Here is a 10834-nt window from a genome sequence, read left to right as displayed (position 1 = left end):
TCCAACCATGTCCCGGTAGGCCACAGCTGTATCATGTCGATTCCTTTACCACCTCCCCCCCCCCCATGTCTATTCCAGCAGTTCCTTGCCACGTGCCCCAGATGCCGGCACACAAAGCAAACCCTGTGACGTCACAACAGCTGCACCCACTATCGCCACTTTACAATCTCCCTTTCATTTTCTTTGGCCTATCTCACTGGCTCATCAGAGAAGGTCGACCCCACCTCTATTCCAAAATCTCGAACTTCTTGGTGGGCTGAGCTCCAGCATTTTCAGGAAGACTGGGTCATCCCTCCCTAGATCCAACCCTGAATGCTCCTCATACACTTGATATTTACATTCTGCATAATCCATGGCTGTCTCCTCAGCTCTTTGAATCACTGCCATTATCACTCTCCAGTTACTCTCACCTCAATAAGATCATTGCTATTCCCATAATCTTCTGATCCAATAGCTTGACAATACTTGCAAAACAAATTTTGAATGTTTGTATTTAGTTCAAGGAACGTTCCTGGCTCACTGCCAGTGAAGCTTTAAATCTAACAATAACGTGCAATTTTAAAGAAATGTAATTCAAAATGTACTAGATTGTTTTGCTTTTATTAAGGTACAGTAGCATTGCTTAACAGATTCCATATATAGGTAAAAATGACACTGACAAGAATCCAAATACTTAACTGTAACATATAGTTATACAGTGCAATTCACCAAATGCATGACACTTGTTTGAATCTGGACAATTAAAAAGGCTTTGACTGAAAAAAAACCAAGTACATTGCTATGATTTTTGTAAAAAGGCATAAAACACATTATTTGACTTGCTGAAAATATCACGTGGCCCAATGAAAAATTAGTACGGTCAAATAATGTATTAGCAATGAAATTCTCACGTGAAAATCACCAAAAATTAACAGTCCATTTTGTATGATATTAAAGTTAGGTTTTGAAATTATTACAATACACCGAGTTTTAAAACTGGCTACAAAACAATGCTAGCTCAAGTAAGATTATCATGATTTAGTCGATCACTTCAATTATGTTTTAAAATATTGATGATTTTCTTACATGTCAGAATCCCCACAATAACTTCAATTAATGTTTAATGGCTACACAAAAAAAAAAGCATTTATCTAGTGTGAATGTATTTTACCAGGCAGCTTTTGTTGCCCTTCAAGTGCTTGGTTCTAAACTCCAGAGCATACAGCATTTGAGAACATCCTCCAGAACAGGGGTTCCCAATCTTCATTATGACATGGTCCAACACCATTAAGCAAGGGGGCCATGCATCCCAGGTTGGGAATCGCTGCTCTACAACCAATATAAATTACTATTTGTTGGTGGAATTAACTCCACTTAGTATAAATTTCATCGATCTTCATAACTTAAAATCCCATCCTCCTCATGTTTTTCTTACCTGATCAGTTACAACAAAGAACGGGGAGACTCCAGCACAAACTCTGATTCATTTCCTCAGATAGTCACATTTGACTGCAACCATTTACAATTCTACTCGTCTATCCTGTGGAACTGATGATCTCTAAGAGGAATCATACAAATTTGTGTGATCAGCCCTAAATATGAGGCTATCCACTTTAAATAAAGTTCTATTGAAGACTGGAAGTGGGACAGTAAACAGTAAACTTTACACCTTTTTTAATATATCATAATTAGGCTATATATAAATAATCTGGCAATGAATTACTCATCACATTATAAACATGCCATATTAATAGATTCATGATCTTTGAATAATTGGCAATAAATGATTGCAAATATACACATTTCTATACCATACTTCTATTCACATGCAATGTACCCACAAAACCAAAGGAAAAAATTCAAATGCACAGTAGTAAGAAATCTGGACCTTTTCTTTTCACCACAGCACATTGCATATAGAACACCAACTCAAGTTCTCTTACATAATTAAGGATCTAACCACATAGTTACACTGAAATGGACAGGAAGGGGAAACTAGAAGGAAAAATTGTACAACATGTCTTTGAGTTTGCCCTTGCTTTTAATTGCAAACTGTGCAAGTGCTAAAAATCATCCAGTTTATCTATGAATGCACAAAGCGCACAGAAATGATGGTGTGCGCAATTAATGAGCACACATACTATTCATTCCTCCCTTCCCCCACAAAAGTTGAATAGGTTGAAAAGAATATTACACGAAATTATGCTGGCCATTGAAACTTAAAAAAAATACTTCCATATCAATGGGTCTCCGAAAATCTGGTGATCAGTCACTGGTGCAAACTGGAAGATAAGCCCTCTGCATTTGGCCCAGTAAACAAGGGAATGCAGGGACCATGGACGGCGATTCCAAACAAACTGGTCCAGCATATTTCACCATTGCCTCTACTTTTATACCAATGAATAACAAACCATGTGTACTTAAGACATTTAAAGAAAATATTAAGATACAACAATTTACCATTTGTTATTAGCAATAATAATATACTCAATGAGTATAAAAATTTTTTAAAAAAGGTTGAATGATAAAGAAGTTTAAGAACATAACTACTGGTCACTAATTCACTGACACTTCACAACTAATCCTGATTGTTACGAACATGGGTTGAACAAATCACACCTGTTAACAATGATTCAATATATTAAACAGTGCTGGTGATAAGCAATGGTATTTTCCCAGCACTAAGCAGCATTTTGGTCGAGTTTTTCCAAGACTCTATTAAGACGAATGTTCATGAGCCTGATTTGACCATCAAGATGTTCAAGTTTATCTTCTACATGATTACCACTTCTCCTCCAATAAAAGCCAACTGGACCAGTTATAACATATGTCAAAACTAGAATGCAAAGGGGGAGCACTGCACCTTCAGGGTCACCTTCATTCTTCTGCAGAATATACAAACAAGCAAGGGCAAAAAAGATGATTCGGGCAATCCAGAAAAAATAGCCAAATACTGTGCGTAACATATAAAACAGAAGTCCCAGACACATTGATATAAACCAGTAAGCTAAAAGCACAGCGACAGATATCAGGAGGACTTGAGATGGGTGGTGAACTGCAGTCGCTGGATTCAGATACTGGTGCAGGTTGGATGCTGCAAGAATAAAAAAAAACATAATTTTACTTACTATAATAAACAAAGCAATTCAAGTAGCTATCCACTCTACGAGAATCATGCAATCTTTCCTTTTGTGAGAATGCAAAAACTAAACTGCATCAGGTTATGGGAGAGGATAGCAGAGCTGGAAAGTTTACAGCTTCACTTTTCACTAATCTGCTGAGTTTTCCCCCCAGCGTTCTCAGTTTTTGTTGTAAGTTACACAGCTGATTCAAGCTGTACATGAACTATTTGGTGCGGATCAAAATGGGAACAAATAGAATAATGGGCTTTGACTAAAATATTTAACTTTATTCAGTCCTAAGTGCACTTACTTGATCTTTAAAGCCAGTGTTCTAACTTAAACCAAAGTAAACTTGTGACACACTAGTGTACTTATGATTGTACAGTAAAATAATCTTAGAACGTTAGTGAAGCTAGGTGAGCAGATATCGCAGACTACTAGATAGTACACTCTTGTCACTTTTTCCCTACATTTTACGACAGAGGTCTAATTAATTTTTAAGTGAACAAGCTAAGATTAAAGAAAGCAGGAAATTGACCTATAATGAGTTGAAAATACAGGAGCCTCAGGATTCACACCACCAGGTTCAGTAACAGTTATTACCCTCAACTATCAGACTCTTGAACCAGAGGAGATAACTTCACTCACTCAGTCACTGAACCATTCCCACAACCTATGCACACACTTTCAAGGGCTTTTCATCTTGAACTCGATAGCTATTGCTTATTTATCTATTATCATTATTTCTTTAGTATTTACACAGTTAGTTGTCTTTTCCTGTTGGGTGCGGTCTTTCAGTGATCCTATTATGGTTCTTGGATTTACTGAGTATGCCCATCCTCGCCATCAAACCCGCAGATAATGGGGGTGTTGCAGTAGTCTAGTGACTAGTCTCTACCCAGCTGAGGCCAGGAAACAACACTCAAAACACCTCCACGTAATTAACCCTCAAACAGGACCCTACTAAAGAGCACCAGGCCGTTGTCTCCCACACCATCACCGACCTTATCCACTCTGGGGATCTCCTGCCCACTGCCACTAACCTCATAGTTCCCTTACCCTGCAGCTCCCCTTTCTACCTCCTACCCAAGATCCATAAACCTGCCTGTCCAGGTAGACCCATTGTTTGTTTGTTCCTGCCCCACCGAACTTAATCTGTATACCTCGACACTGTTACATTCCCCCTGATTCAGTCCCTTCCTACAAGCATCCATGACACTTCACATGCTCTCAATCTTTTCAATGACTTCAAGTTCCCTGGCCCCAGTCATCTCATTTTCACTATGGATGCCTAGTCCCCATAACCTCTACCCTCTCCCCTTCAGAGGGCCTTAAAGCTCTCTGCTTCTTTCTGGACAACAGACCCAACCAATCCCAATTCCCCTCTGCCACCACTCTCCTCCATCTGACAGAACTGGTCCTCACTCTCAACAATTTCTCCTTCAGCTTCTCCCACTTCAAGACCAACGGTGTAGCCATGGGCATTTGCGTGGGTCCCAGCCATCCCTGCCTTTTTGTCGGCTACGTGGGACAGTCCATGTTCCAAACCTACACCAGTATCACTCCCCAACTCTTCCAATGCTGCATCAACGACCTGCGTTGGTGCTGCTTCCTGCACCCATGCTGAATTCATCGACTTCAACTTTACCTCCAACTTCCAACCTGCCCTCAAATTTACTTGCTCCATTTCCAACACCTCCTCTCTCCCCTTTCTCAATCTCTCCGACTCCATCTCTGCAGACAGTCTATCGAATGTTAACGTTTATGAACCCACTGATCCTCACAGCTACCTGGACTATATCTCTTTCCAACCGGTCACTTGTAAAAATGTGATCCACTCTCTTAGTTCCTCCACCGCATCTGCTCTCAGGATAAGGCTTTTCATTCTAGAACTAATGAGATGACCTCCCCCTTCGGATCCCACCACCAAACACATCATTCCCTCCCAGCCCCTGACCCCAACTTTCTGCAGGAATCTCGTCCATTCATCCTTCCCCAGTGACCTCCCTCCTGGTGCTTACCCTTGCAAGCAGAACAAGTGCTACACCTGCCCCTTCATTACCGTTCAGGGCCCCAAACAGTCCTTCCAGGTGAAGCGACACTTCACCTGTGAGCCTGTTGGGGTCATCTACCGTATCCAATGCTACCGGTGTGGCCTCCTGTATATTGGTAAGACCTGACATAGATTGAAGGACCGCTTCGCAGAACACCTACATAACATCTGCCAGAAGAAAAGCGGGATCTTCCTGTAGCCGCCCACTTAATTCTACTTCCCAATCCCATTCCGACATGCCAGTCTAAGGCCTCCTCCACTGCCACTATGAGGCCACACTCAGGTCGGAGGAGCAATATCTTATATTCCGTCTGGGTAGCCTCCAACCTGATGGTATGAACATTGATTTCTCCAACATCTGGTAATTGCTCCCCCTCCTCCTCCCCATTCCCCCCTTCCTGTTTCCCTCTCTCACCTTATCTCCTTACCTGCCCATCACCTCCCTCTGGTGCTTCTCCCCCTTTCCCTTTCTTCCACGGTCTTCTACCCTCTATTAGATTCCCCCTCCTCCAGCCTTTTACCTCTTTCACTAATCAACTTTCCAGCTCTTTACTTCATTTCTCCCCTCTCCTGGTTTCACCAATCACCTGCCACTGTATACCTCTACTTTCCCCCCCCACCGTCTTACTCTGACTTCTCCCCCTCCTTTCCAGTCCTGAAGAAAGGTCTCAGCCCAAAACATTGTCTGTTTACTCTTTTCCATTATGCTGCCTGGCCTGCATTTTGTGTACATTGATTTGGATTTCCAGCATCTGCAGATCTTCTCCTGTTTGTGACATATACGTACTTTCATAATAAACTTATTTTGCACTCTGAAATGATTTGGGGAAACATGTCTGCTTACGTTCCTCACTCTGACTGCACACCTTGCCTGCGGTCCAGACCCTGACTCTGGCAAAAATTCTCACCTGTGCTACAGACTATGAACGAGTGACATGTGGAACTATGATTTCCAAAGAGATCAACATTGGAGTTTTACTCTAATGTCAAACTCTAGGTCAACGACCGGTATGTATTCTGTATCAAATGCAACAGCAAAGTGGAAATTATCCTGCGTTAGATACAAGGCAGATATTTGCCTTTGTCTTCTTATGCAATGGAAGTTCACAGCCTTTTGTGGCTGCAAAATAATTTTGCATGCAAAATTCCATCAAGCAGTAATTTGATAACAAAGCAGGCATAAAGACTCAAGTTCTTTCACTTCAATGTCTCTTGCATCCCAACGTGAACAAGCAACTTTTTACCATCAATTCCAAGAATTTCCAGGAGGTCCGACCATATTTTCCACACGGTTTCCACTAACACATCCATACCAAAGACAAACTGTTCAGTTGCTCTGGAGAAAAACTGGAAGAACATTTTCTTCATTAGACCATGAATTCTAACTCAATCTGGTCCAATAAATTGCAGCACAGTTGACATATAGTATGAAGCCCATAATGTGCTTCTCTTTACCCCTCCATCCCAAAGCCCAGGGTGGCCGGACAAGAACACTTCAGGCAATACCAAAGATGTGTTTCTTAAAAATCAAATATCAATGCAAAAATCATTCCATTTTAACATTACACTAAGAGCAGCTCAATATTTATCTGAAACAAAGTAATTACAATTAAAGGTTACATGAACTTTGTAAATGAAAGCTACAATTACATTAAAAAGATCCCGTACTACAGCAATACACACAATGACCACTGGGTGCTGCTATTTACCAACGGCAAAACAAGCGTGCTGCCTTTGTGGGGATATGGCAAGTCATGACTGCAAATTATTTGGTACAAATTATGATCAGAATACAGATGACACTGAACTTCATTTGTTTCCCAAAAATAACATTAAACTTTCATCTCAGCGACTCAAAGCTGTAATACAAACCTGAGTAGTATCTCTTTGTATAAATGTCACCATTTCATTTGTTCTTCCTCCTCAAACCACTCTGCCCGCGCCCCCCCCCGTGATCATCACTTCCACCCTCCAAGCCTAATCCTCATCCTCAAACCCACCACCTCCTTCGGCATCCCCTTTCCAAGCCCTCTACAATGACTCTCCCCCCTCCACTCACTCTATCCTCCTTTTCTTGCCAAACCCTCCCCAATCTAAACTGCCTCACCCATCCAGCTCCCCCAAACAACCACCTCCCTCTATTCTTCCCCTCCACCCACTCCCCATTCCCCCCATCTCGCCACTCTCTGTCCTCCCTCCCTCCTCCTCAATCTTCCTTCCGATTCTACCTCCCTGTAGCGGCCAAATCAAAACAATTGCTGCCGCCAGCAACCCCCACAGATGTTATACTTGCAAGATGCGCCTTCACTCCAATAATGATTGCTCCAAAAGTCGACGATTATTAGCAATTAGCAAACATACAATCTTGAAGCAATGAAACCTAAGCGTAGCCAAGCATAACTGAGCGTTATTGAGCGGTCACCAAAAGCTACGACATCTGCCGGCCCCCAGATACTACAAACTGTGACCAACAAAGCCCGAATACATAACTTATTCCCTTCGCTTTTACCACGCCCCCCCCTACTCATGGGACTAATTACCAGAATAAACATAATTACTCTCAACATGGATAGGGAACAGATGTATGGCTCCTACACTCCACTTCTTCACACAACCATGCATTGTTCCCTCCTCATCCTTTCCTCCTTCCCTCTCCATTAGACCACAAGACCAAAATACATAGGAGCCGAATAAGGCCATTCAATCCATCGAGTCTACTCTGCCATTCCATCATGGCTGATTTAACCCTCTCAGCCCCATTCTCACCATAACCTTTGACACCTTGACAAATCAAGAATCCTATCAACCCCAGCATTAAATATACCCAATGTCTTGGCCTCCACTAATTCACCGGTCTCTGGCAAAATATATTCATCCTCATCTCTGTTCTAAAGGGATCTCCTATTCTGAGGCTGTGCCCTCTGGACCTAGACTCTCCCACTACTGGAAACATCCTCTCCACGTCCACTCAATCACGGCTTGTCAATATTCGATGGGTTTCAATGAGATCTCCTGCCCCCGATTCTTTAATACGCTAGCGAGTGCAGGCCCAAAGCCCTCAAACACTCCTCATACATTAACCCTTTCATGCCCAACTCTCCTTCCTCTATTCTGCCAGGCAACTTTCTCTTTATATTTACAGCTGTGCGAACCAACCATTGCACTGAGCAGGAAATTTTTACACGGCCTGGAAACTGTGCAGCACTTCAAATGTTTTTTTGGTAATATGCACATCAAACAAACACAAACCACAACTCACAACACAAGTAAACAATGTCAGGTAGTCAAAACAGCCAGCAGGCAAAACTGCAAAAGTAAAACGTTTTGACTAAATGGCGTTGGCAATCAGCAGGCCAGTGGTTTATTAATAATAAGTTACTTACTTCCATTCTGTGTTTATTGTTACAATTTGGAACAGTGTTGTAACTTGAAACACTGACAATGTAAATACGTTGAAGCTCTAAAATCTTTCAAAGGCTGTGGTACATTTGTTATTTAGAAAATTTATGGCTTACATTTATTAACAGAATTACAAGATATTTTCACAATTATATTAGCATCATTTCAAAATTATATTTACATAATGTAAAAGAAATCTCCAGCTGCACGGCAACAACAGTTATGTGTGCGGGAACATTTCAGTTACTGTGTTGCTGTGCACCCGTGCAGCTTAGAGGAAACAGTGCTGCTAGATCCTCATTTCCCTTTCCCACCCTCATCTGCACTTCCACACCTCCTCTCACGCTCACCACCATCGCACTCGCCCTTCTCTCTCACCTCCCACTCTCATGGCCAACAGCTCCACCTCCCATTTCCCGTTCTCCTGATTTACTCACAACCCTTCTCTGCCTACTTTCTCAATCTCATTCCCTTCTCCCACCCTCATGCTTCCTCCCCTCGTGGTCACGCCCTCTGTCCCCTTCCCCCTGATCCTACCCCACCCTTCCTCGTCCCCACCGCCCCTTTACTTACCTCATCCTTTGCCTTCCCCCTTCGTCAAAACCCTCCCTCCTCCCCTGCCCCCTACCTCAACTTCTTCCCGTCTCAATCCTTGCTGGCATCCCCTTCCCCTGCTCTCACATCCGCTCATCCTCATCTCTTGCTACATCCCCTCCCACCCCCTCATCCCATTTCTGCTCTTCCATACCTTCGCTTGCATCCCCTCCTTCTTCTTCCCCCCATCCTACTCATTCTTCCCATTCCCCCATTCCTCTGACCATACCCTTTTTACCCCTCTTGTCCCATTCCTATCCTCACCTTTCCCTTCTTGCCCCATTCCTACACCCCATTACCCCTCTTATCCCATTCCTACACCCCATTACCCTTCTTATCCCATTCCTACCCCTTTTCTTCTTGCCTCATCCAACCTGTCCTACTCAACCCATTCCACTCTTGCCCCACTCTAACCCCTCCTCCCACTCTCGCCCCACTCCAACCCCTCCTCCCACTCTCGCCCCACTCCAACCCCTCCTCCCACTCTCGCCCCACTCCAACCTCTTCCTCCCTTTCTTGCACTACTCCAACCCCCTCCTCCCCTCTTGCTCACTCCAACCCCCTCCTCCCCCTCTTGCCCACTCCAACCCCTTCCTCCCCCTCTTACCCCATTCCAACCCCCTCCATGCTCTCTTGACGCAACCTACCCCACATACCCCGCTAGCCCCATTCATACTCCCTCTTCCCCACTCCATCTCCTCCGCCGCCTCTTCGATCCCTCGCCTCTCTTTTCCCGCCCCACCTCCTGCGCAACCTTACCTTGTACACCGCCTCCACCATCTGTTCCCCGAAAACGGCCACCAGATTCCGGTAGATGCCATTTGCCACCTGCCTGAAAAAGTTGTTTGACTTCTCGTGTGCGGAGGCCCGACGTGCCTTGGCCGAGTCCACGGACACGAGGGCTGCCAGAAGCAGCGCGGCCAGCAGCACGGCTCTCGCCATTGCCAGCCCGGGGAAGCCAAGGTGCGCCCGCCAAAGGCGTCCGGCCGCCTCACAGCTGCCCCGACCCTCTTGTGCAACCAGCAAACACTTCCCACTCCAAAGACAACCTGCTCCGAAATCGACCTGTGCCAGGGGGGCGAATATGTGGCCTCATTGCTGAATTGTTGCTTGCCTTTGATAATTAATGCAGAAAAATTTAAATTTTTATTTCCTATAATAGAATTATTTGCAATTTGATTTGTTGGGAACTGTAGTCGATCTTCAAGCTGCTCCTGCTCAGTCACTTAAAGCCTTCCATTCTTACCGGCCACCTCCGAAATCTCACAACTGAACTGGAAGGCGCTCATCCTCGAACCTACCAAGAAGCAATCACCTTAGAAGCCTTAGACAGGGTTAGATTTTTGTGACAAAAAGGTTATCTCCATTATTGCAAATCCATCATATCAATGCTGATGTAAAATTCATTTTCCCTTATGACGTAGGAGGCCATTTGGCCCGTCGAGTTTCTTCTGGTTCCTGCCAGTCCCTTCTCCAATTTATTTGCCAGTAATGCTTACTTTCTCATATAATTATGAAGTGCCCCTGAATCTCCTACCATCCACAATTGCAGATATCACTGGCATATATTGTGAAATCTTTTAATTTTGCTGCCACAGTACAATGCAATTCATGATAATATAAAGAAATATATATATATCAAATACTTAAATGTAGTGCAAAAAAAAATAGTAGTCAAGTAGTGAAA

At 43.6% G+C, this 10834-nt stretch overlaps 1 protein-coding gene across 1 annotated transcript; it reads right to left on the bottom strand.

Moving 5' to 3' along the window:
* Positions 1–588: 588 nt before the first annotated feature.
* Positions 589–10149, bottom strand: bri3bp (bri3 binding protein). Its single transcript, XM_063034565.1, has 3 exons — positions 9907–10149; positions 6399–6501; positions 589–3073 (listed from the first exon to the last, which is right to left on the bottom strand). Exons 1-3 carry the CDS (start codon positions 10087–10089, stop codon positions 2661–2663), a joined length of 699 nt encoding a protein of 232 aa, XP_062890635.1. The 5' UTR covers positions 10090–10149; the 3' UTR covers positions 589–2660.
* Between the last annotated feature and the right edge of the window lie 685 nt (positions 10150–10834).

This window comes from Mobula hypostoma, chromosome 27, assembly GCF_963921235.1.
Source record: "Mobula hypostoma chromosome 27, sMobHyp1.1, whole genome shotgun sequence".
Taxonomy (NCBI): Eukaryota; Metazoa; Chordata; class Chondrichthyes; order Myliobatiformes; family Myliobatidae; genus Mobula; species Mobula hypostoma.
This window is presented reverse-complemented; position numbering and strand designations above follow the sequence as displayed.

Coding starts and splice junctions, on each gene's coding strand:
- bri3bp (XM_063034565.1), bottom strand. CDS start 10,089: ATGGCGAGAGCCGTGCTGCTGGCCGCGCTGCTTCTGGCAGCCCTCGTG. Junction 6,502..9,906: donor TGGTGGAGGCGGTGTACAAG/GTAAGGTTGCGC, acceptor ATGTTCTTCCAG/TTTTTCTCCAGAGCAACTGA. Junction 3,074..6,398: donor GGAAATTCTTGGAATTGATG/GTAAAAAGTTGC, acceptor TTATTCTTGCAG/CATCCAACCTGCACCAGTAT.